The 27,783-nt window shown below is 40.6% G+C and overlaps 1 protein-coding gene across 1 annotated transcript in view; it reads right to left on the minus strand.

The window, feature by feature from the left end:
• FREM3 (FRAS1 related extracellular matrix 3) overlaps positions 1–27,783 on the minus strand; it is a 106,457-nt gene that overhangs the window by 11,547 nt on the left and 67,127 nt on the right. The window contains exons 7-20 of the mRNA XM_060778895.2: positions 20,100–20,249; positions 19,506–19,715; positions 17,312–17,509; positions 15,925–16,089; positions 15,134–15,316; positions 14,553–14,683; positions 13,372–13,530; positions 11,223–11,526; positions 9,318–9,449; positions 7,591–7,922; positions 4,406–4,598; positions 2,772–2,876; positions 2,166–2,293; positions 212–346 (exon numbers count right to left, since the gene is read on the minus strand). Of these exons, the coding sequence (XP_060634878.2) occupies positions 212–346; positions 2,166–2,293; positions 2,772–2,876; positions 4,406–4,598; positions 7,591–7,922; positions 9,318–9,449; positions 11,223–11,526; positions 13,372–13,530; positions 14,553–14,683; positions 15,134–15,316; positions 15,925–16,089; positions 17,312–17,509; positions 19,506–19,715; positions 20,100–20,249 (2,525 nt within the window). The remainder of the gene's footprint in view (positions 1–211; positions 347–2,165; positions 2,294–2,771; positions 2,877–4,405; positions 4,599–7,590; positions 7,923–9,317; positions 9,450–11,222; positions 11,527–13,371; positions 13,531–14,552; positions 14,684–15,133; positions 15,317–15,924; positions 16,090–17,311; positions 17,510–19,505; positions 19,716–20,099; positions 20,250–27,783) is intronic.

Here is a 27,783-nt window from a genome sequence, read left to right on the forward strand (position 1 = left end):
AAAATGCATTTTCCTAGATGTGGTATTTTAAAATATTTAATCACCAGATCTTTTAAGTGAGTGAGAACAGGCAACATGTAAAGCTTGGGCAGATGATCTGCATAAGTAGGTTGTTAAGAGCGCTTTAATTACTGAGGGAGTGTATGTAATGTGCCAGATAAATGCAGTCAAAATACTTTGTTGAGTGCATGAACGTACGGAGAAGTTTTACCTGCTGGAACCTGATATCTAGATCAAAGGTGATTGGCTCCCGTGGGCTACAGATGACAGGCAAGGTATATTCTTGGCTGGGTGCGGCAATGCAGGGGATAAGTTTCACGGTGTAAGTACCAGAATAGTCACGTACCTGTCGGGGAGAGAAGCATGAAATCAGGATGTGTACAGTTTGGGGCTTAGAAGTGCTTCACTTTAAACAAATAACATGAGAACAAAAGGAAGATAACAGGGATCAATATAATGTGTGGCACAGCACTGCTTTCCAACTACCTTGTCTGGACAGGTATGCCTCATATATGTGTTCCTGGACAATAGTATTTTAACAGAAAATTTTGTACCATAGCTGAGATAACATAGGTCTCTGTATCTCATAAACAAAGAACAATACAACATGGTTCAGCTAACATTTTAGTCAAAACTAATGCTACGCACATTTGAAATGAAACAACCAAGCCAGGGGATCCTGTTATAAATAAAGAACATGAACTTTTGAAAGCTCCTTCCAAAGTTCACTCAAGGATGGTTTTCTTCTTTTCATCAGTGTCTACTTTTCATACCATTTCCATTTCCATGGCAAAGCTTATAGATCTATACTTCTTTAACATGTTGTGGGGAAGGACCTGGTGAGGCAGGCTTACTGCATATACTCTTCTTTTCTTTCACTTTTGCTGCTCATGGATGCTCAGTAAGGGAGTTTTGAGGCAGCTGCTATTTAACTTGCCTAATGATGAATGATAGAGAGATAAATATATTCCAAATTTCCCACAATCAATGAAAATATATTAATTTCCTCCTAACAATAAATTGCTGTTTGCTGTCTTTCTCTTCTAAATTTTGAAAATGACAATAGGAACTGGAATCATAGAATCCTAGAATTGGAAGAGACCTTGTGGGCCATCCAGTCCAACCTCCAACCAAGCAGGAAAATCACATTCAAAGCACCCCTGACAGATGGCCATCCAGCCTCTGCTTAAAAGCCTCCAAAGAAGGAGTTTCCACCACACTCTGGGGCAGAGAGTTCCACTGCTGAATAGCTCTCACAGTCAGGAAGTTCTTCCTCATGTTCAGGTGGAATCTCCTTTCGTGTAGTTTGAAGCCATTGCTCCGCCTCCTAGTCTCCAGGACAGCAGAAAATAAGCTTGCTACATCCTCCCTATGATTTTCCCTGTACATAGTTATACATGGCCATCATCATATCTCCTCTCCGCCTTCTCTTCTGCAGGCTAAACATGCCCAGCTCTTTAAACTGCTCCTCACAGGGCTTGTTCTCCAGACTCTTGATCATTTTTGTCACCCTCCTCTGGACACATTCCAGCTTGTCAACATCTCCCTTCAATTGGAGTGCCCAAAATTGGACACAGTATTCCAGGTGTGGTCTGACCAAGGCAGAAGAGAGGGGTAGCATGATTTCCTTGGACCTACTGAGGCACGGCAATAGATTGATTGATGCATGCCAAAATCCCATTGGCCCTATTGATGCATGCCAAAATCCCATTGGCCCTTTTAGCTGCCACATGTCATAGTTGGCTCATGTTTAACTTGTTGTCCATGAAGACTCCAAGATCCTTTTCACATGTACTACTGTTGAGCCAGGCACCCCTCATTCTGTATCTTTACATGTCATTTTTTCTGCCCAGTGCCTCTACAAATCATTGGTTGACTGTCATGCCGAAATCATCATGTGTGGTAGTTTCAAAAGGTGACATGGTCCTAATTTTCTTCATACTGTAAATTTTAATGAGTATGAGTCGGCTTTCTGTTGAAATCCTTGATTGCCCATTAAGTTCAGGAGTAGTTCTGGCAGAAAGAAAATAGACAATATATGTTGATTTTGGGCATCCTGCTATCCCTCTGCTCAACCGAACACAGAAGTCTAAGAATAGGCAACACAAGTGTTATATGCCAGTGAAACTGAAACATTCTGTAAAATATTGCAAATTGGCACTCACAGCAAAATCTGAGACAAATTTCCATTGTTGCATGGGTTGGTGAAAGGTCCGCTCACTCTGTGAAAGGCTAAGTGTGAATGTCAGGCCAGGATGATCAGCAGACATCACCATGGATGACAGAGATGTTCCTGCAAAAATAAAGGACACATTTGTATGATGGGATGATTTGATTCTTCCAGCACCCTGTGAAACACTAGGGTTGACCTCCTTCCCACAGCTGAAAAGGAAGATGTGTTTGCCGGTTCCTCTTTCCTCCCATGTAAGCTTGTGCTTCAGAAAGTTGTTTGGGGGGCTCTTGGGGAGCATTACAAGAGGTAGTACTGCACAATGAACAGAGAGGGGAAATTGGTAAAAGTTGTCTCCTGTCCTTCCACTGATGTCATTCCTCCACTGGATCAAGAGCTTTTCCAGAATACAGAATGAATTCTTCCATTAATAGAAGGGGAAGCCTAGATCCAATCCACCAATTCATAATTACTTCTGAGAGTATGTCATTTTTAACCTACTCAGAAACTCCCTTTGATAATTATTTTTAAAATATCAAAACCAAACATTGCTTCCAAAGTTGATTGTATAGCTAAATGCAAAATGAAAGATTGTTCTCACCTGGATGGGACATTACAAATTGTCCTCTGAATCGGATTTCGGTTCTGAAATAGACCACCAATCTTCCTTCTTCATTGATCTGCATGCTGGTTGGGTAGATGTGGCCTAGATGCAAATCATAACCACTACTGTTACAACAATTATTTTTAAGTGTGTGCAAACAATGTAAAAATGTACTTCGGTAGATAGGTGTTGCTGCTATACCTCATTTGAACTACCTCTCTTTCACAGCAGAGGTAGTCCTTTAATTCCAACAGTCTTCCATTGCAAAACTGTGGGGCTAATCTGTGGGCCAGATGGCCACTACCACTATACTCATAAGCAAGCAGACTTTTCTTACAACAATATTTTGCATTCAAAATATCTGATAGCTAAAAGGGGGAAGTTTAGAGTAATATAATCCTGAGAAAGTTTTAAATACCAAATACAACAGGAAAAAGATTCTAACAAAGGCAGGCAGCCCCAGGAACACACACTGCACCAGCACTGCACTTCTGGATGTCTCACCCTAGTCATACTATAGGTAAAGGTAAAGGCTTTACCTGACATTAAATCTAGTTTTGTCTAACTATGGGGTTTGGTGCTCATCTCAATTTCTAAGCTGAAGTGATTCATTTCATTTCATTCCTCAGTAGAGATTAACTTTATTGTTATCCCATCTGAGCCTCCCACTGGTCATAGTACCTTCTCTCTGTCTCACCCATGGGTTTTATAATTTTTACCCATCGCATTTGGCCCAGCTCGCTCTGACTAATTCGATTCGCATTTTATTATTTGTTTTTATTATGTTTTTGTTATTTTCATTGAATTATTATGTTGTTATTAAGCATTTTTATTTGATGTTACTGTTTTTTTATATGTACTTTTGCTTTACTGTAATTGTTTGGGCTTGGCCTCATGTTAGCCGCCCTGAGTCCCTTTAGGGAGATGGTGGTGGGGTATAAATAAAGTTTGTTGTTGTTGTTGTTGTTGTTGTTGTTGTTGTCCGTAGATTCTCCAAGGTCATGTGGCCAGCATGAGTGCATGGAGCACGGTTACCTTCCCACTGGAGCAGTACTTATTGATTTACTCACATTTGCATGTTTTTGAACTGCTAGTTTGGCAGAAGCTTGGGCTAATAGCAGGAGCTCACTCTGCTCCCCGGATTTGAACTGCCGACCTTTCTGTCAGCAAGTCCAGTAGCTCAGCGGTTTAACCCGCTGTGCTACTGAGAGCTCCTTAGTCATACTATAAACATCATAATTTAAGAATATGAGAAGAACTCTGCTGATAAAACCAAATGTTTATTTACTTCACTCCAGAGTAAACTGTGTTTTTACTTCAACAGTTAACTACGTGCCTCTTGAAAACCCAAAGCGCAACAAGAGAATACCTTTTGACCTGGCATCTTCTCAGTATTTGGCATACTCAGTGCAATGGGGCCACATATAGTCACAATGGCTTCCAAGAGATGGCTTCTCCTTTGAGAGGTTTAATTTCGCAATCTATCAGACTTGAGTCACTTTTCATAGATTTAATCTTTGCCTGCTCATCTAATCTAGTAGCCATCATCACATTCAGTAATAATAGGTAGTTCCACAGACAAAGTAGGCATATGGTTTCTTGAAGCAGAAGCGAATCAACAATCAATTCACCTTGTAGTTCTGCTTCCGGTGGGCTTCCTATGCCATCCCTCCATAGGATGGCAGTATCATACACAAAGGTGAGCTTCAGTTCAGACTGCAGGTCAAAGTGTTGCCAGCCCCCAACAGCAGCAGGTGAGTGGAAGACATAGGAGACATAGAGGGGTACTCGCAAAGTCACATAGGATTGAACAAGATTTAGCACCTGCAAAACATTAAGGTATTTTGTCAAGTAATACTCCCAGTGGATCTTATGGAGTTAATTTCACACCCTCCCTAGTATTAAATCTCCTTTTCAATCCCTTCCCTGTCTTTTCAGTTTGACAGATGTTTTAATCTGTTATGCATTTATCTTTCTGGTACGTGTTGACTCCTGAACAAACTTTACTAACTGTGATTAGAAATCCACTTTAAAGCTTTATGAAGGAATTCAAGTTTGTGTTGATGTGTGAATGAAACACAGGCCAAGTCAGACTAGAAAACAATTCCAAGCAGGAAGGCAGGCAACCAAGCATAACTCATTGCTGATTTCTAAGACACAACCTCAGTGAAAGACAAAAACCACCCTACAATAGCCCTGAGTCTATTTGGCAATCTAAGGTTACAACAGTGTCTCTATTATAGGATTACGTTGATATTAACAACCTCACGATCATTTGTGACCTCTGCTGAACTTGGGCCCTAGAATGCCTCTAGAACAGGGGTAGGGAACCTTCGGCCCTCCAGGTGTGGTGGACTTCAACTCCCACAATTCCTTGAGGCTCGTGTAAGCCTTTGGGGCGAATGCCGAGCCTCAAGGAATTGTGGGAGTTGAAGTCCACCACACCTGGAGGGCCGAAGGTTCCCTACCCCTGCTCTAGAACATGGCCATATAGCCCGAAAAAACCTACAACAACCCAGTGATTCCGGCCATGAAAGCCTTCGACAATACATTATTATTATTATTATTATTATTATTATTATTATTATTCATGGCCAGAATTACTGGGTTGTTGTGTGTTCCAGAAGCATTCTCTCCTGACGTTTCGCATCCATCTATGGCAGACATCCTCAGAGGTTGTGAGGTTTGTTGGAAACTAGGCAAAAGGAGTTTATATATTTGTGGAACGTCCAGGCTGGGAGAAATAAATCTTGTCTGTTTAAGGTAGGTGTGAATGTAGCAATTGGCCACCTTGATTAGCATTTAATAGCCTAGCAGTTTCCAAGGTCTGGAGGTGATTAGTTGGCTCATGTTTTTGAGTGTTTTTCTTTATTTACTGTTATGGTTTTGGAGTTTTATAATACAGGTAGCCAAATTTTGTTCATTTTTATGGTTTCCTTCTTTCTGTTGAAATTGTCCTCATGCTTGTGGATTTCAATGGCTTCTCTGTGTAGTCTGACATGGTAGTTGTTAGAGTGGTCCAGCCTTTCTGTGTTCTCAGATAATATACTGTGTCCAGATTGGCTGACTTCTCTTTTGGTGTTCTCTATGTAGACTTGTCCACAGATGCATGGTATATGGTAGACTCTTGCAGAGGTGAGAGGAACCACTGACTGCATACAGAAGCTGATGAAGAAACACAACCTACAAACTATCTACAGATCCACTAAGAAAATCCAACAAATGCTACATTCAGCAAAGGATGAGAAGGATCCTCTCACCTCTGTAGGAGTTTACCATATACCGTGCAGCTGTGGACAAGGGGAATTCCAGACAAGAAACAATCAGGGCCAACTAATCACCTCCCAACAAAGGGAGTCAGTGGAGCTGATGTAACAGGGGGGTTGTATGCTCCCTGTATGCCGCTCCAGTGAGCAGCCTGGCTGCCACCTGTAGGACCATTTGAAGTTTCCAAACAGTCTTCAAAGGCAAACCCATATAGAGCGCATTGCAGTAGTCTGCCTAGGATAAAAATCTAAACAATAAGCGGCCACTGGAAAATGTGGAAACAATGGCTGATTTCCAAGCAATTTGATGGAAAATAAAATCATTTGTCTGCAACAGAACAATTTAAATAAAAGGCCAAAAAAGTAATTATTTTCTTACTTCAAAAATTAAGATATTTCAGCATCTTTATGAAAGTAACTGGTGTCCTTCACCTTTTGTGAAGGAAGTAACTTTCACTATTGTTTTAGGAGGCTGCAAGAAGGGCACTAGTTCCCCTCTGCCCCTAACCTGGATCTTAGTATTTATTTAGACATGCAATCTATCCAATCTGTCCAAACCAGGATCTCTTTTTAACTAAGGATAAAATGAGAAACAAAGATCAATGCACATTTGTGTCTGTTGTGTGCCTTCAAGTAATTTCTGACTTATGGCGACCCTTAAAGTGAACCTATCACACGTTTTTCTTGACAAGATTTGTTCAGCGAGAATTTGACTTTGACTTTTTCTGAGGCTGAGAGAATGTGACTTCTCCAACTAACTTAAGGGGTTTTCCATGGCTGAGCAGAGATTCAAACATTGGCCAGCAGAGTCATAATCCAAGACTCAAATAACTATACCACAATGGCAATCATTCCAGTCTGTCTTCCACAATGCAATTTCCTTATAGTTCAACAACTGGATTTGCAAATTAAGCCTATCACAAAACACAGAATTCACTACATTTGTGATGTTTGTTTCTTCAAGTGTTTTTGGACTTCATCTCCCAGATTTTTGGCCATGATGTTTGAGAGTTCTAGGAGTCAAAAGTCCAAAACTTCTAGAAGACCCAAGTTTGGGACTCATTGTATTTCACGTATTTAAGAAAAATCACATGCTATGACAAACACATGGCATGCTATGACAAACACATGACAGAGCACCTCTTCTAAAAAACATGCTAAGCATATCATCTAATTCAACCCTTAGCAAGATGTTAAACTATCCTATCTCTTTTTGTTTGGGGTCACTGCTAAACCTTAAGAATCACAAGTAGTGTAAATCCCATTAGGACATTATTCAGACTTTAAATTGTATTTCTATCAGGGAATATTGGATCCAAAACAAAAATGTCTCTGGGGTGACCATATTCTTGAAATCTATGAAGGGAATGTGGTCTAGAAGATCAACCAAATTGCCATCACTAGACATACAGAGTGGGCCAGTTGGAGAAGATAACAATCAGTTGGAGATTATAACCATCAGTTACTACATGGCCTGTAGTAACTGTTCAGACAATACATGCAACCCAACCAAAAGTTAGCATTGCCCTTTGAGCTACTTGTTTCCCTACCTGACCATCGGTGCCAATGGAGCCACTGCAGTCTGTCAGCAATTCTGACATGTCATAATAGCTGTTGAACTCCCACAGGCAAGCATCCAGATTGAGGTTACGATAAAAGCGCAAAGTCTTAGCAGTGCGCACTGCACTGCTATACTGATATGGTGAGGTTTCACCAATGACTTCTGGGTTTTTGACATTATCTGTGATGAATCCGTACTTTGTCTCAATCTCATTATAATCCAAGAGGTTGGAGCACTTATGATTGCCTACACGAGTGCCATCTGGACTAAGAGTCAACTCAAAATTGGACAAAGGTCTTGTTGAGACAACCGGAAGCATCCCTGGAACCAGAAATATGTGAAATATGAGATCAGTATATACATAACAGCAGCATTAATGGTTTAGTGTTCAGGAGATTTCATATATAAAACCATAGCAAGCGTCCTTATTCAAACAAGTACTACAAAGCATGTTTACATTTGCTCCTAAGCTCCTAAGACACTACACTATTTATTGTCTGTCTTCAGGTTGTTTCAAAATTATGGATATCCTAATTTGAGCCTATTGCGAGGATTTCTTTGCTTGGAAAGGTTTAACATTGCTCTCCTCTGAAGCTGAGAAAGTATTACTTGCTTAAGATCACCTAGTAGTTTCTGTGGCCAAGTAGGGATCTGACCCCTGGGTTCCTAGAACCTTATCACATTGGGATATAATCCATTTATATCAGTATGCATTTCATATTTTTTAAGGGCTGGATGCATACTGTATTGAGACAGGATGGATACTCTCCTCATCACATCTAATTATTACAATCCTTATGATTTGAAAATACTGCACTTTGATTCAAAACCCCATGGAAGGCTGGCTCCTCCCAATCCATTCAAAACATCACTTACATTACTCGAAGACCTTTTAAAAAGTATCATTGCTAATTGGATGCATACAGATTTTCCTATCACACACAAAAACAGCACTTCAGTAACACAGTATTTCAAAAAAACTCGATTACAATTCCATCTGCAAATAATCCATTTCTGCGATGCTTTGCAGACGGATTCTAATGGAATACTGATGGGATGGGACAAACATCGTATGATGGGACCTGTTTGAAATCATTCTCAAACAGTCTCAGAAACAGAATATTTCCTAATATGATTTTTTTTTCATGTCAGGAGTGACTTAAGAAACTGCAAGTCACTTCTGGTGTGAGTGAATTGGCCATCTGCAAGGACATTGCCCAAGGGATGCCTGGATGTTTTTGATGTTTTACCATCCTTGTGGGGAGCTTCTCTCATGTCACTGAATGGGGAGCTGGACTTGACAGCAGGAGCTCATCCACACTCTCCCTGGATTCGAACCTCCAACCTGTTGGCACAAAGGTTTAACCCATTGCACACTGTTGTGCCACTGGTCCTCTAGGGATAAGGTCTCCAGAGTTCTAGTCCAACTATGCTATACCAACTATGCTATACAATACCAACTATGCTATACCATACTCAATTACACCATATAATTCTTTAAATTATGCAATGCACATACTGAATCACTGCTATAGTCTTATAATTGCAGCTGTGGCAATTATATGATTAAATGAAGTAATGTAAAGAACATGATTAAAAGTGGATTCTGAAAGAATTTCTTTCCTGTTTTAAATAGCTCATGGTGTCAGAAGCTAGTGCTATATTGATACAATAAATAATTCTATGTCTGATCAAATGTACACAAACAATACTTACCATCCATATGTGGCATTGTAACTGTTAACTTGATCAAATTGGGATAGTCAGGGTCATCAGGACCTGTATACCGTATTTTGGCTGAGAAAGGCTCTGCTCCAATTGTTCCTGGTATACGTGGTTGACACAAACCTGTGTAGTAAAGAGTAACATTAAAAAACTGATTAAACAATAGAGTTGAAAAAGTCTCCTATTTTTTCTTGGCAACAATCACATGAAAAAGAACAACAGTGCCCTAATAATGTAAGTAATCCTATGACTTATAGTAACCATCCCAAACTGGATATTCTTATTCTTATTTGTTTGATTAATATCTAGCATTTCTTCTAGTATCTGACCCAACATGGTATTGAAATGTGCTGGATTACAACTCACATCATTCATAGACAACGTAAGTTATGTTGGATAGGGATGACAGAAAGTCATAGATATTCCATGAGATCTGAAGAGCATGGAGTTGGAGAAGATTGATTTACAAAACATGCTTGTATTTTGATTGTGGAGTCTACTGGATGGCACCTCAATTCACTTGAAAAGAATAGCTATAGTGCAGTGGTTCCCAAACCCTTTTTGACCAAGACTACTTGGCCAAGGACCACTTTGACCAGGGACTAGTTTCCAACATTAGTACCAAAAGCGTTACAAATCAATTTCTGGTCAACTTTAGATTTGGTTTGGTTATTTGGGAATGCTGATTCAGAAAATTGTACTGAATAGACCACACCAGCTCTACTTTCTGATACAGAACATATTCCATCCATTAGTCACCATCTGCTCACTCACAGAAAACCATACTTAAAAAGCCTTGGCACTATAAGAAGGTTTCGTGCAACCAGTCACTCTCATTGCAACAGTGTAGTAACGGTGAGGCTGTGGACCATATTTTCGTTCTTGCTGACCACTGGCAGTCCACAGTCCACACATTGGAAACCACCATTATAGTAGGTAGTAAAGGTAAAGGTAGCCCCCTGACATTAAGTCCAGTCATGTCTGACTCTGGGGTGAGGTAATCATCTCCATTTCTAAGCCGAAGAGCCAGCGTTGTCCGTAGACACCTCCAAGGTCATGTGGCCAGCATGACTGCATGGAGCGCCGTTACCTTCCTGCCGGAGCGGTACCTATTGATCTACTCACATTTGCATGTTTTCAAACTGCTAGGTTGGCAGAAGCTAGGGCTGACAGCGGAAGCTCACGCCGCTCCCCGGACTCGAACCTGCGACCTTTCGATCAACAAGCTCAGCAGCTCAGTGCTTTAACCCACTGCGCCACCGGGGGCCCTACCATTATAGTACTATTGGTTATTTCACACAGGCTGAGAGAAGAACACTATTTTGTGGAATGGGGAGTTAGAAAACCTTCATCCTCCTAATCAGGAAGATAGAAGCAACAGGACCCAAAGAACCTCTGTAAATTGTTGGAGGCTGGACTACTCTTATGCTCCTCACAGGATCCATTGTGGAGGTGACTGGAATGTCTGTGAGTTCTTCTTCCTGGCAGATTGCACAGTTCTTGAGCCACTAATCATGCTGCTTGGAAATTTTAGAAGTTGTCATTTGAATAGTAACCTTTTAAAGTTGTAGTAGAGTAGTCATGAAACCATGCAGCATGCACCCACAGGGTTTGGACAAATATACTGTCAAATGTGCATCTTCTCTTAGATGTTGTTTTGAAAAACACTTGTTAAAGTGTAGTGACATATATCAGGGATAATTCAAAGGCCTCTTTTAAAAATAATACAACATGGTAGCATCAGTCCTTATTACACACATGGCTTGATTAGTAGAACATAAACACTGATGTGGAAAATATTGTTCTATCTGGACCAACTGTTTAGAGATAAATATTCCCTCATTTAACAAAAATGACATATTTTCTTAAATTCACTTGAAGAGTTTTGTCTCCTACCTTCATCTCTGTTTACTGTGTAAATTGGACTCTGTAATTCTAAACCCATATCTCCATTGGCATTGACGGCACGTGCAGCACACTGGACCCTTGAACCTGCCTGGAAGTATATAGAGTCCAAAGCAATTGACTTGGTATTGGTGAAGAAAGTGTTGGAGTCCACCTCACGCATCGGGCTGGTCACCCCATCCGAGCCACTCGGAGCACTGACAAGCCAGCGATACAAAGTCAAGGTGTCGTTGATATTTTCAGCAGCACAAATAGATCCAGTCTTGTCATAATCTGAATATTTGGGGTTGCATGCCTGAAGATTAAGAGATACACACAGTGAATTCATTTAATAACAACAAGGTCTCCTCCAGGGAAAAAAATGTAATTAATATCAATTCTTAGAATAAGAGCTCCTTCTCTTCTTCCACTGTATGTCATGCTACTTACTAGCTTCAGTTTTTCTTGTTGATGCTTTAATCTCTACAGATATTGTTTTAATTTAATCTTAATTAAGGAGCTAGGGACAGTAAAGTCTATGTCATCTAAATGTTAAACAATTGACTTCAGATTATCCAAGCTTTATAGTACTATATTTGGAATCACATCACACCAAGTGATCGAGTCAGAAGAAAGGCAAGAAAGGACTGTAGTCCAAAAATATAAAAACATACCAACAGTTTCTATTATAGTGTGCCTTCAAGTAATTTCCAATTTATGGCGACTCTTAAGCAAACCTATCATAGTGTTTTCTTAGCAAAATTTGTTCACAGGGGAGTTATTCTGCTACTCCCCAACATTAGTGCCAAACAGGTTATGAATCAGTTTTTGGTCAACTTTAGATTTGGTTTGATTATTTGGGGTGCTGATTTATTTGATTTAGTTATTTATTTGCCATACTTGCACCCCGCCCTTCTCTACCCCAACAGAGAGACTCAAGGTGGCTTACAAAGGCACAACGTCATGCCTCAACACAATCATGTAAACATTTCAAAAATTTCAGGATATTAAACAGAGTTAAAACATATTTGAAAAGTTAAAAACTTAGAAAACACGCCATCCAAGTTCATGGTCTGAGTCTGCTCCAAGGTCAATTGCACAAGGTTTCAATAAAAAAATACTTCATTGCCTTAATTTCTAAAGGCCTGCTCACAGAACCAGGTTTTGGCTCTTTTCCTAAAGGCTAATAGGGAGGGAGCCTCTCTGATGTCGCTAGGGAGTTCCACCACTGAGAATGCCCTGTCTCTCGTCCCCACCAGCCGCGCTTGTGAGGCTGGCAGGACCGAGACCAGGGCCTCCCCAGAAGATCTTAATATATGTGCTGGTTCATAGGGGACAATACGTTTGGACAGGTAGCCTAGGCCAGAACCGTTTAAGGCTTTATAGGCTAAAGCTAGAACTTTGAATTTTGCTCAGTTGCTCAGTTGCACTGGCAGCCAGTGGAGCTGACACAACAGGGGAGTTGTGTGCTCCCTTGGGGTGTGATTCAGAAAATTGCATTGGATAGATCACATCAGCTCTAGTTTCTGATACAGAACATATGCCATCCAGAAGTCACCATCTGCTCACCCACAGAAAACCATATTTAATAATCTAGAGATGAGGTCTATCCAATACAATTTTCTGAACCACACCACAAGTAACTCAAGGAATAGGCTTAAAAACTAAGACATCAAGGTGACCCTGCTTCCAGGCACCACATAGAATGGCTCTACTCAAGGGAAGTGAGGAGGAGGAGAAGCAGCAGTTAGGAGGCTTGTTGTCTCGCCTGTTGTGGGTAGTCAGCCTCTCCCCTTCTGACATCCCCATTGCCTCAGCACTATAAGAGGGTTTCGCAAGACCAGTTACTATCATTGCAACAGTGTAGTAATAGTGAGGCTACAGACCATATTTTAGTTCTTGGGGACCACAGGTGGTCCACGGACAACAGGCTGGGAACCACTGCTTCACTGTAGTTTGGTAGTTCTGGAAGGATCTCAATCCAGGCAAAGGCCTCTCGCTCTCTTGGCCACATAGGAAAATAAAAGACTAGCATTTTCTTGTAATGCACTCTAAATTTCCCATTAGCTTGGTAAACTGTTTAAACATCTCCAAACCATGCATTTCCCAATTAGTAATATATAATTAGACATTATGAACTGGAGATAGGAACAAATCATACCGTTACACACATTACAGGGTATCCCGTTGGAGGCTGGGGGTTTGCTTTGCTTTTAGCAGTGTCATCATACAACAAGAGAGACACAACCTGAGGCACAGCTGGAAAGGTCACATCTGCCACACTGTCCATTTCTTCAATGTACACAATAGCTTTGTTCGCCTGAATTGAAAGACAGAAAAGGTTTTAATTTACAAGTGAAAACAGCTGTAAGCAGGATGTTTCTATATGAGGAAACATTCTTGGAAGTATCTCCTTTGTGACCAAGTTGATATGTGTGCATAAATATTATCCAATGAAGTCCCAAAACATTTTTATTGACCAGTCGCTTCTGGTGTGAGAGAATTGGCTGTCTGCAAGGACATTGCTCAGGGGACACCCTGATGTTTTTGATGTTTTACCATCCTTGTGGAAGGCTTCTCTCAAGGGAAGCTGGAGCTGACAAAGGGAGCTCATCCATGCTTTCCCGGGATTCGAACCTGCGACCTGTCAGTCTTCAGTCCTGCTGGCACAAGGGTTTAACCCACTGCGCCACCGGGGTCTCCATTAGAGTGAAGGATTAATTCCACAGTTTCCTCAAGCAAGCTTATCTTAAAAAGGGGCTTAGAAAGGGGGTTGTCTTACTCAGCTTGCATGCCACTATCTCCTCCTCCTTTGAATACTTAGCAATGTGATCTCTTCAGGGAAAACGTAACTCCCTCTTTAAAGGTATTTTTATTGCCCCAGCGAGGCCATGTGGTCAGTCCTCCCTTCTCCCTTTTGTTTTCTGTAGAGTGAGGAGGGATCTTGCCTTAATCCAGGCAAGATGTCGTAGATATTTATGCTATTTTTCCTTTTTTCCTTTCCTTAGAAGATAGCTCAGTGAAGCTAGTTAGCTCCAAGAACCTTTCCTATCAAGAATGGATTTCTTTTATCTTTAATAAGCAAAATATTTTTGATCCAATGAAGTTGTGAATCTGCAATCCTGTTCCACCTGTTGAATGGAAGCCAATCTTTGCTCACTACATGTAACTTTCTGCTACTTATGAACTGTGCATCTGGCACTCTGCCATATTTTTGTGGAATCACCCCCAGAGAGGGTTATTTTGAGCCTAACAGCTCCTGATTCCCAACATTTCCAAATCATCACAGTCTGAATGCCAACTGACCAAAGTACAGAATATCAAATCACCTATACTTCTTACCTGTGTCTCAGCTACCATATTCTCATCAGGTTTCAAGTGTACTGTAAATGCTTCCCGCATTTCTCTCACTCCATCATACAAAACTTCAACCTCTACGAAGTGTTCTGTTTCCCCTTCTTTGAATTCAATATCTGAAATGAAGAGTATTTTTAGAGTACAAATAGGAAATTGTATGTTCGATTACAAGCAGAATTGGGTTAGGTACGTGAGGCTAGAAGACTTTGTTCCTCACATTATGTGTTAAATTCATTTTGGACTCCTAGCTGGCTAAAAGGCAGTACATAAAAGGTAAGAAGAAAACTAAAATGTGAATAATGCCAAGTTTGACTTTTTTCCTTTACTAAAACAAACATGAAATGATTACACTCTGTCATATCTGTAGTGTTCATTCCATTCAAATTCCATCACAAAACCAATCCAACTACTTTTTGACTTCATTTATTTTCAGCTTCCCCAATGTGATGCCTTCCAGAGGTTGACCACAATCTGCATCATGTGGGAACACTAGTCCAAAACATTTGTGTATCATCAAATTGGGACTGCCACATTCTATAACTTTGAAGTGCATACTGAACTCTTACCATCAGACATTGGATTATAATCTTCTCCAGATGTAGCCGAACCATCTTTGGTATGGATTCTTACAATAGAAACTTTGGAACTGTCCCCAAGACGCAAGACAGGGATCTTTACAACTGAAATCTCACCGGGTTCTTGAGGTTCTTGAATGCTGTATTTGATTTCGGAGAATTTAATCACTGGTTCTGCAAGAGAACTGAAAAAAGTCAGCCTCTCCTGTTTAATCATGGAAAAGGTAAAGGTTTCTCCTTGACATTAAGTCTAGTCATGGCACACTACGGAGTGGTGCTCATCTCCATTTCTAAGCCAAAGAGCGGGCATTGTCCGTAGACACCTCTAAGGTCATGTGGCCAGCATGACTGCATGGAGCACCGTAACCTTACTGCCAAGGCACTACCTATTGAATTACCCACATTTGCATGTTTTCGAACTGCTAGGTTGGCAGAAGCTGGCGCTTACAGTGAGAGCTCAACCCACTCCCTGGATTCAAACCACCGACCTTTTGGTCAGCAAGTTCAGCAGCTCAGTGGTTTAACCCACTGCACCACCAGGGGGCCCTTAATCATGTACATGTTTTATGTATAAATGGCAAAAATCATCTAAAAGAGAGAACAGGCCAAAAACATAGTGTTAAAAACAACGTAATTTAACAATATAATGCACTAATTTGTTTTGTAATAAAGGAAGAAAAATGCCCATTGTGAGTAGCTACTAATCATCCCAACTGGTAAAAGGAAAAGGGCCTAGTAAATATTACACAACATGAAGAGTTTAAAATAAATGGTAAGCTCACTGTCTTCTTCATCTTTAATCTTCACCAAAGTTTCCTTTTGTTCCCCAAGAGATGCGCCAAATACAGAAGAGCTTTTTGGCGTTCCCAGCACTAGCCTGAATTCTTCCTCCTCTTCGTAGATGGCATCATCTTCCAGAACCACTTTACAGGATTTCTCAGTGTCTCCTGCAGGGGGGAAAACGATGGTGGTAATGGAACAGAGGCATCTCACCAATTGCGCCTCGCTGCAATTCTGTTCTGGGTGACCCCACCTGCAATTTGCCTTGTGACAAAAGAGCCCATTCAGAGAAATAAACCCCTTTTAAAACAATACCAACTGTGTGAGGATTTGAAAAGAGACACCATGATGTGGTGGGTTAGCTGGAAAGACATGTGTCGGCAGCTGATTGGCTGAGCACGCCAGGGGCCAGAGTTCTGATTGGCTGCTGTCTCCGGCTTGCTGCTGAGACAAACAGTTTTAACTGCTACTTTCACTTTGGAAAGTGAAGAGAGCACTGACTGGAAACAGCCAGGAAATAAATGGCCGTCAACTCTCTGAAGCCTGATCATTTAAAATGCATGAAGCATAATTTAAAGAATGTTTAAAAGGACTGTTCATTCCCTGTTTTCTCTGTGTGAATTCAGAGAGACTACTGTTTATATTGTTGCCCTGTTTGACTTTTTGAACTGAAGTAAAGATATTGTTACTTGTTACACAAGCCAGAGTGATATTTTATTATACAGCAGTATATATCTTCGTTCAAAAACTATGGTAATGCTTTTGTTTACTTACATTTACCAACTCCCAAAACTGAACATATGGTCTGCTAATACAGACTACGACAGAAGTGAAGGACAAAACATTGTTTCCTGCCTCCCATGAGGATTCCAACCAGAAGCAGGTCCCTTATGAGTACATCAAAGTAACATATATTTTGAGGTACAGTAGAGCCTTGCTTATCCAACATAAACGGGTCGGCAGAACGTTGGATAAGTGAAAATATTGGATGATTAGAAGGGATTAAGGAAAAGCCTATTAAACGTCAAATTATGTTGTAAGTTCACAAATTAAGCAGCAAAACATCATGTTTTCCAACAAATTGACAGAAAAAGCAGTTCAATACACGGTAATGTTATATAGTAATTACTGTATTTATGAAATTAGCACCGAAACAGACAAGTGTTCTTTTTTTCTCCCACCCTGGACATAACTCCACAGGTAAATATTCACTCCATTTCCCTCACCTCCAGGCTGGAGGTAGACTGTGTTGGATAATACAGAACACTGGATAAACTAAGGTTGGATAAACGAGACTCTACTGTGAATTCAACTTGTTAAGGAAGAATTGTGAGAATTCGCCTTGCTAGTTCCTTGAAAATACTTTTTTTTAAAAGACCAAGACCTCACCTGAAAGGAACACCACTACAGAATCGTCTGTGTTTGGTCTCTCTTCATAGTCCATCATAACCTGAGCAGAGCCCTGGCGTGTATAGCAGCGGACAGTTGATTTATGATTAACATCACCACTGCGATAAATTATAGCTGAAACCAGCCCATCTTTTTCATTGACTGTGTAGAGTGGTTCCTTAAATTGGACTTTGGGTACTGCAAAGCATAAGAATGCCAGATACATTAGTTGGTTTTCTCACATCCTACTATAATGTCATACAGTTTAATAAATTAACCCATGGTAAGCTGTAGCTAATTTCTTGCACTGAGTTTGGAAAACAGAATTAAAATTTGAAGTCTGTATCCATTGTAATTATATAGGATGACACTAAATACATAGAAAAGTCTCCACATTGTATAGATATGAAAAAGAAGATAGCTGAATTCAGAACCACAAATATGGAATTTAAAAGAGCATACCACAGTTTTTTCTACTGTCCTGCTTGACTGCAGTGGTCTAACAACAAATGTGTACTGAATTGCAATCAAAAAGGGAAAATTGCCTTTCCCCTTTTTGAAACCAAACAGCTTTCACTGAAAGATGGTCCCTAATCACTGTGTTCTTTCCCATTCCCTGGAACCCCAAACAGAAATTGGACAGGAAACTGAAAAAGCAGTGATGAGAGAAGTGATCTCATCTAGGTTTACAGAAATAATGTAGCTGGGACACAGTGCTTTCCCAACATTGGCTAAGAACTGACTCTCCCTCAAAATCTGGGTCCTCCTCCAATTATGACAAGCTGTCACCTGCAGGTCTTACCTGCACTTGTGATCATTTGACAATCTAGAATTAACTTATACTTTGGATACTTGTGTGCAAACAAAACTACTCCAATTTTTAAATACCCTATAACAGGTACAGGCAAACTTTCTAACTTGGAGGCTGCATGGTGGGCCGGAGCCAGTGGTGGGCTGGAGTGGGGTGGATGCGCTGGGGTTTTCCCCAAGTCCCTTCCCTGCCCTTTCCTCCCCTTTCTCTTTTCTTTTGGAGGCAGAAAGTAAAAGAAAGACAGGAAATGTTTGGATCCCAAAAGGGTTGGTCTTGGTCAGGATGAGTTGGAGGGCAGGAGAGAAAAAGAATCCTAGAGGTGGAAGAGACCCCAAGAGCCATCCAGTCCAACCCCCTGCCATACAGGAAGACACAATCAAAGCACTCCCAATAGACATCCTCTGCGGAAAAGCCTCCAGAGGAGACTCCACTACAATCCGAGGCAACCTATGCCACTCTTCCTATTTTTTTCCATTGAATCTCTTTCTCTGCCGTTTTAATCCATTGTTCCATTCTGTCCTGGTCTGTAGAACAGCAGAAAATCAGTTTTCCCCTCCTCCTCAATAGGACACCCTTTGAAATCTTGAAACATGGTTCTCATGTTCCATCTCTACCTTCTCTTCTCCCAGCGAAACATCCTCCAGAAGGAAAGGATGAAGAAAAAGAGAAGGGAGGGAGGGAGAACAAGAAGGATAGAAGGAAGGGTGGAAGGGAATGGAGGGAGATGGAGGGATGAAAGAGGGAAGGAAGGAAGGATGAAAGGGTGGAAGGGAAGAATGGAAGGTAGGAAGGGAAGGAGGGAGGAAAGAGGAAGGAAGGATGAAAGGGTGGAAGGGAAGGAAGGATGGAAAGAGAAAGAGGGAGGGAGGGAAGGGGGAAGGAAAGAGAGAAGGAAGGAAGGATTGGATGGCGAAAAAAAGAAGGACCTGAGAAAAGAGACCAAAGGGCCTCATCCAACCCCGGGTCCTGGGTTTGCCCATCAATACCTGCCCTATAAACTTACTATCACTGATAACTGAATACACTTCTTGGGAAAGGTTTATTTTTTTATTTCTAATATGGTGGGGCTACATTAATTGATAACAAGGCAAAATTTAAGTTGACCACATGGTGCAGTTTTATCCAACTTAACACTAAATATCTGAAAGAAAAAGACAACAACTGAAAAGCTTCAGGGACATGGCAAACCAAAATGTTGGTCACAATGTGGGTTGACTTTGTTCACTCTCCTCACAATGCTTCTAATATCATAAAAAAGGAACAATGCTAGAGATCAATACTGGAGACACTGTTGATTCTAACGGTTGCAGATTTCTTCCCTACCACCTTTTGGCTGCCATGTTTATTTTTGTCACTTTTAGGCAAAAGCCTCAAGATACTTACAGTCTGTGATGGTATCATTGATGAAGATGGTAGTTTTGCTTGGCTCTCCAAGCACTGCATTCATAGGCATGTGAAGAACGAGTTCAAATTTTTCTGGACCTTCAAGGACTGGCTGTCCTAAATCATCCAAAATGGTCACACGGAAAGTCTGCATATTCACACCAGGAGCAAAATCCAGGTTGCGGCTGATGCCAACATAATCAACTCCAGCTATGTAAGAAAGAAGAGTGGATATGCAGTTATTTGCCTCAAGTGTTAATAATGTTAAAATATCCTAGGTTGCACACAACAGTGGCTATGCTCACACAAAAGTGCTCCTTTTTGCATGAGTCAGGAAATATGAATTTTGCTGATCTGCTCAATTCACTTAGACCTTGTTTAGTCAGAGTCACTGTTCAACCTGAGAGTTGAAAAGCACTCCAGGAAAGGATAGATTGTGGTATTTGTATTGAAAGCAATGAGAAGCTATTGACCCAAAGTCAGTGTCAGATTATGCCTTAAATTTTTCTAGATGTCTGAAAGTGCCACAAAACATATTAGACAGGATTTGAAGGCACATAAGCAACAGTAAGACCAGTTGGAAAAAGAATTCACCTTCTGCAGACAATGGTTCTGTTTTCCTGGAGCGCACTGTCACAGTGGCTGTTTTGGACAGGTCTGTTCCAGTTCTCCAAACGTGAACTTCCACATATCCAGCACTTTCTGCTACATGATATTCAGTGTCACCAAAGTAAAAAGCAGGCTCTAAATACAAAACATGGAGAGATAGGGGAGGGGGAGTTACTATTTCTCTAAACACAAAGACACAATTTATAGGAGAAGCAGAATCTAGATATTTGAGCAAACAAATGAATTTTCTAGAAAAGGCAATGCATATTTACATAAGGCTCAGGAAGTGGTAAAAGGAGCCCCTGGTGGTGCAACGGGTTAATCCGGGGAGGGGGGTGAGCTCCCACTGTTAGTCCAGCTTCTGCCCACCTAGCAGTTCGAAAACATGTAAATGTGAGTAGATCAATAGGTACCGCTTCAGCAGGAAGGTAGCGGTGCTCCATGCAGTCATGCCGACCACATGACCTAGGAGGCATCTATGGACAATGCTGGTTCTTTGGCTTAGAAATGGAGATGAGTACCACTCCCCCAGAGTTGGAGAGTACTAGACTTAATGCCAAGGGAAAACCTTTATCTTTATTACAGAAGATGCTGATTGACATTGGATTTATGTGTTAATAATCACATATTTTCACAGGGCCACAGAGGGTCTTGTTGAGAGAGGAAAACTTCTCTGCACATGTGTGTGTGTGTGTGTTGCCATCATTTAGTCTTTATCTTTCCATCTATCCACCCATCTCCAGCAGAGGGTGGTAAAATGAAAATGTACCTGCTAATTTTCCTTATGAGAAACAAAACAGTCTTTGAAGCTTTATAATTGAGAAAAAACAGTGACTAAATGATGGCAAGACAGAAGTTTGCAAATAGCTATGCTGATTTGTTAAGTTAAACTCCATCTTTCTCCCAAAAGTCGGTGATCCACAGTTATGCCGAATAAGAAGTGCAATCAATTGACAAAATAACATTCAGTATCAAAACTGAACTAAACTAAAAGCAATTTCAAACAGAAAAATATTGTTCCCAACTCATAAGAAGTTCCCTCCTCAGCAACTAGCCAGCTGCCCAAAAAATCAACCTAAAAAAATTCTCAAAAAAAGGTTTGCCTGAATAAAAATGATAGAAGACCCATAGGTAGGAGGGTTAGCCCATCTTCTTCTGAGTCTACGAACAGCCTTTGAGAAAATTCTCTGTCACATTCCTAGTAGATGAAACTCTTGAGAAAGGCAGGAGTAGAACCCAGAGAAGGGCCTCGCGTAGGTTTGTATGCAGAATATAGCCCCTCAGATAAATTCATGTGTGGTGTAAACAGAGCAGTTTTACACAGAGAATTAGAACCTGGTGGTTTAATGAGGATTAGACAGACTTAGAGAAGTCAAGGTTATCAATGATTTATTGTTAGCCATAAAGTCAAGGTATTAACTCCTGTATGAGAAGAAGCTTGCTTCTGACAGCTAGTTCATGGGAATACTGTTGCTTTTGAGGAATGCTGGAGTAGATAAAATTTTGCTCTGATGCAAATACCTTACCAGCACTAAGCTTGTGAAAATATTCCAATTTATGTGAATGCAACAGTCCGAATGTAAACATTTGAGCACACAGATAAGGATTTAGAAAATTTTTGATGTAAAAAGGAAAATATGTGTTGTTTTCTTTGCACACAACCAGAGCGTATCAACTTTTGTCCTCTCAGGTCTTATCCTTTTAATCTTCATGTAAATGTAATGTAGAGCGAATGTGTTTAAGAGGTCTGGATGCTAGACTCAGGAGGCCAGAGTTTTGCATTTCCGCTCGCCTATGGAAGCCCTTGAGTAATCCACTCTCTCTCAGAGGAAGGCAACTCTCTTCTCAACAAACCTTGCCAAGAAAACGCTATGATAGATTCACCCTAAGGTAGCCATAAATTTGAAATGGCATGGAGGCATACAACATACAAAGGTAATGTAGATGGGAGTGTACAAATTATCAAAATAAATAAATAAAATCACTAATCACAGCGTGTGTAAACAATGCTCATAGGGAAAGGGCATATTTATTTTGCATATTTGCTTAATGTCCTTCTCACCCCGGAGGGGGGGGGGGGCACTCGATGCCAACAACAATGATAAAGAATAATTACATTTAAAACAATTCATTAACACATTAAATTACTAAAACATTCATTTAAAATCACAGATTCAAAATCATAGTCCAGTTCAGTCCATTTTTAGTCACACAAAATCGGTCTCTTTCTTGACTGAGGCATCTACTGTTTGAACGCTTGGTTCCACAACCAGGTTTTAAGTTTTTTCCTAAAGGACAGGTGGGAGAGGGCTGACCTGATGTCACTGGAAAGGGAGTGCCACAGACAAGGGGCCACCACCAAGAAGGCCCTGCCTCTCATCCCCACCAGTCGTATTTGCTAAGATGGTAGGACCGAGAGCAGGACCTCCCCAGACTATCTTAACCTTCATAATGGTTCATAGTGGGAGATACGTTCGGACAGGTAAGCTGGGCCAAAACCGTTCAGGGCTTTATAGGCTATAGACAGCACTTTGAATCATGCCCGGTAGCAGACTGGCAGTCAGTGAAGCTGGTGTAACAGAGGGTTTATATATTCTCTGTATCCTGCTCTGGTGAGCAACCTGGGTGCCATCCGTTGGACTAGTTGAAGCTTCCAAATTGTCTTCAAATGCAACCCCACATAGAGTGGGTTGCAGCAATCCCACTAATGTAACAAGAGTGTGGACTACCATGGCCAAGACAGACTTTCCAAGGTACAGGCACAACTGGTGCACAACTTTTAATTGTGCAAAAGCTCTCTTAGCCACCGCTGAGACCTCGGGTTCCAGGCTCAATGATGAGTCTAGGATCACTCCCAAGCTGTGAACCTGTGTCTTCAGGGGGAGTGTAACCCCATCCAACACAGGCTGTAACCCTATAGCTCTGTTCGTCCTTGCGACTAACCAGGAGTACCTCTGTCTTGTCTGGATTCAGTTTCAATTTGTTCGTCCTCATCCAGACCGTCACAGCTGCCAAGCACCGGTTAAGAACCTGAACAGCCTCCTTAGTAACAGGTGGGAAGGAGTGACAGAGCTGAACATCATCTGCATAGAGATGACATCTAACCCTGAAACTCTGGATGATCTCTCCCATTGGCTTCATGTAAATGTTAAACAACATGGGGCACAGTACTGATCCCTGTGGGACCCCCAAGTCAATGCTTGTGGGGCCGAGCAGGTGTCCCCCAGCAACACCTTGTGGGAACAGTCCTCCAGAAAGGAACGGAGTGTCTACAGAACAGTACCTCTAAGTCCCATGTCTGCGAGACGTCCCAGAAGAATACCATGTTAAACGGTATCAAAGGCTTCTTAGAGGTCCAGCAGAACCAACAGGAAGACACCCCTACCCCATCTAGTTCCTGGCATAGATCATCTACTAAGGTGACCAAGGCTGTCTCGGTATCATGTCCCAGCCTAAAGCCAGACTGCACCGGGTCTAGATTAGTGTCTTCCAAGAACCCCTGGGGTTGCGAAGCCACATATATAGCTCTTAAGGCTAGATGCCTATATATGGCTCTATAGGATTCAGCGAAACCTTCACCAAAGGTAATTACTGAACATCCAGATCTACATTTGTATGTGTAAGTGCCTTCAAGTTTAATAATTTAATAGTATGGGATATATTATTAAATTATTTTTTAAAATCCTTGTTTTTTTGCATCCATGCACAATCCTGGAACCAAATCTCAATGAATCTGATGAGTTCACTGTATTTTCCAACTAGTCAATGCAAAAACAAAACAGCACATTTGGGAAGTTAGCAAAGAACAATTGCTAGTATCTTAGGGTTTTCTCTATTTTCAAGAAAGAAGACTTAAATATGGTAACATGATTTGAAGCAATGTGAAGGAAGCCATTTAAGAAACTAGGGCAAGCTTAAGTCATGAAAGGAATGAATCAATCAACGGGGTAATCCTTTTGCAAAAAAACAAAAAACAAAACCCTTTTAACTAAATTAAGATAAGACTATGCCAATCCAAGGAACAAAATGAAGTTAATTCCTTTCCCGCCAACCATTTACAAAAACTGTTGCCAAAATATCATCCCTTATTTACTATACACAAGGTATTTTAAAGGTTTGATCATTCTTGATACCTCAAAGTGAAAAAAATGACCTTGTCTTTCATTGAGGAGAACCCCAAAGACTTCCAATGCAGGTCAGAAAAAAGGGTCACCGTTAAAACGGGCTTAAGTAGTCACCCCATTGTTTAGTATAAGAGATCAAACGTCACAAGACTGAATGAAAGAAGCCCTCATTTAGCAGCTCAGGGCATTAATTAGCTTGGCCCATGGAAGCAAAGTATCTTCATTTCCAACAGCAACAAAAATACTTTGTGTAACACAATGAATACAGTTGCTTTAGGATTTATTGACTTTTGGCAATTTCTATTCTCCCTCACAGTTTGCAGTGAGACTTCCAAAGCTGCTTCTGAAATACAAAAGTCTACAGTAGCAGTCTCACTTATGGGCAGGAGAGCATTTCCTCCCCCACCCCCACCCCCCATGTATAATATATCAAACTTAAAAGAAAAACATATAATTTTGGATTAATCAAAGAACAAGTTAAGAATTTTTTTAAAAAAAATAGTACTAGCAGCAATATATCGAAAATATCACCTGTGCCATCTGTACCCAGTACTTCTACTCCTGATGCTCTCCAGATGTGCTTGGAAAACAAGTGCTATCATTTGTGGCTATGCTAGAGGACCTGTAATCTAACACCTATGGAAAACACCAGGTTCCTGAAGAGAAGTGAAAATAGTAAAAGGGAAAGTTTTTCCCTGAGAATAAGTCTAGTCATGTCCGACTAGGGATTGGTGTTCATCTCCCATTTCTAAGCCGAAGAGCCAGCGTTGTCCGTAGACACCTCCAAGGTCATGTGGCTGGCATGACTGCATGGAGCACCGAAGAGCCAGCATTGTCCATAGACACCTCCAAGGTCATGTGGCCGGCATGATTCCATGGAGCATTGTTACATTCCCTACTGATCTACTAACATTTGCATGTTTTCAAACTATTAGGTTGGCAGAAGTTGGGGCTAACAGTGGGAGCTCACAACACTCCCCGGATTCCAACTGCCGACCTTTCGGTCAGCAAGTTCAGCAGCTAAACAGTTTAACCCGCTGGTCCATCAGGAGCTCTGTGTTAATAATATATACTTCAATATCATGCACTCATTGACTTTGCTTCACAGGAACATTCTGCTGAATAACAAGTCTCAAAGTGAAAATCAGAGGAAAACTATGTTTAATTAAATTTAATTGAAATCTCATGAGAGAAGGACTGTTACATTGATACCAGATCATACATCCCTCTTTTGGTAGGATATTTAAGAGTGGGGACAGTACAGACTAAAGATAACCACATTGATGCACTTGCTTAAAAAAGACTCAGAGAAGAGCCTCAAGTTACAATCTTAAAAACATCTAAACAGTGGATCATTCATGATTGATTCCTATTTTGATTAAATGTTTTTATCTTTAATTTTTTTAAAATCCAGAAAGGTATCAATGTTAGTTAGTTATAGGAAATAAAAAGATGACATTGACTGCATCTTTAAACTTGACAGATTTTATATGGGTATAGCCATAATACTTACTAATATTTAAGATGCAAAAGGCACATCATTATTTTAAATATACACCAACCTTTTTTCCTGGGTTCCATGATTATAGGTTATTTAGAGAGTAGTGGTTCTCAACCTGTGGGTTCCCAGATGTTTTGGCCTTCAATTCCCAGAAAGCCTAACAGCTGGTAAACTGACTGGAATTTCTGGGAGTTGTAGGCCAAAACACCTGGGGATCCATAGATTGGGAACCACTGATTTAGAGCATTCAAGGCCAACGTCATGAACCTTCAGTTGTGTGTGTAGCTGCATTTTATGATGAACTATCGGCTCCAAAAATCAAGGCTCTTGACTGAGTCCATTCATTTAAGCTGATCACTGGTCTGCCCAGGACAAGAAACTCTACAAAAATGTTTCTTGTTGACAAGCTACAAAACATAGTTTGTCTGTGTTTTATTGTGTTTTGTTTTTGTACTTCTCAACTCTGAAAAAATGTTGCCACTTAATCTACAATTTTTGAATTCTCTCTTCCTCCTGGTTCAAAGAACCTTGCTTCACCTCTTACAGCTGTCTTCAGCTCAACATTACCATTGGTCAGAATATGATACTATCAAATCCACTTACTAAAAGGATAAAGGGATATATTCCTTATGTGTTTATGTTGCTCATGAATTCAATCGTGTTTTCATAGGCAAGAAATAAACCAGGACTGCCCTTGCTTAACTTCCCTAAATGGTTCCAGCACAGCTTATCTGTCCAACCGTATCACCCTCTTGGAGGTTAAGATCTTCTGGGGAGACCCTGCTCTCGGTCCCACCTTCTTTGTAGGTGCAATTGGTGGGGATGAGACAGGCCTTCTCAGCGGTGGCCCCTTAGCTGTGGAATTCCCTCCCCAGTGAAACTTGATCAGCCTCCTCCCTCCTGACCTTTAGGAAGAAATTAAAAACATGGCTGTGGGACCAAGCCTTCAGACATTAATTTCTGTACAATAAGCGGATATGGAATAAGTGCAATTATGACTAGAATGGCTAATAGGGCTAGGATTTTGGGTGATGTGGTTTTAATAATTGGTTTTAATGTTTTGATGTTTCTAACTTTATGGTTTTAATGTATATGTTTATTTTTCTTGTACATTTGTTTATGCACCATCAAATTATTGCCTACTTATAAGCCGCTCTGAGTCCCCCTTCAGGGTGAGAAGGGTGGGGTATAAATATAGTAAATAAATAAATAAATAAATAAATAAATAAGATCAGAGAGAATCTGGAGCCTTGAGAGTACTTAGGCCATACATTGACTCCAATCAATGATGGTATGTATGTGTATAAACTCTAGTTTCAGATTTCATCTTACTCTTCTATCTAGGTGGCAAAAATAATCCCAAAATATGGGATAATCAGAGGTGTTTACTAGTGTTATCACATTCACACATATTTGGTTAACAATATAATCTATTATATTTCTATTTGCAAGCAAGCTATCAGTCAGATTTCATTTTCTGAGATATGACAAACAGTACAATGGTCTTATCAAGAAATCAAAGGCAACGCAATTGTTAGATGCCAATACTGGTAAGCAGTTCAGGATCCAATTGTAAATTGCAATGAACAGCTGTCAGATATTAATATGCCTGTGTTTCTGTTGCTATGCACATATGCCGTGGGATATTTCTGCCTCACATATTTTCATTTCTGCTACCCTTTGCAATTAAGATCAATTTCAGAGTAAATATATTTACATAAATATTTGTGGGCTCAAGGCCAGATCTTGATCTCACTCAGATGATTCTCCCAGTAGCAACCCTCTTTTCACATTTGCACCACCAGTGTAACTGTGATGAAGCCTATATCGAAAGCATCTGAGGTTTAAAAGTACAACCTAAATAGTTATGGTCTCTTTCATTCTCAGTATTCAGGCCTTGACAGAAATAAAACGAGACAAGCTCAGTGTCAAATTGTGCCCCATGTGTGAAAAGTGCTCTTACAACTTGTTTCCAAATTTCTGTTCCAAAATGTGTTTTACTGGGGTGCTTTAACTCATGCCCATTCTATATCTTACATGCCAA

This window comes from Anolis sagrei, chromosome 5 (genome assembly GCF_037176765.1).
Source record: "Anolis sagrei isolate rAnoSag1 chromosome 5, rAnoSag1.mat, whole genome shotgun sequence".
In the NCBI taxonomy this organism is placed as follows: domain Eukaryota; kingdom Metazoa; phylum Chordata; class Lepidosauria; order Squamata; family Dactyloidae; genus Anolis; species Anolis sagrei.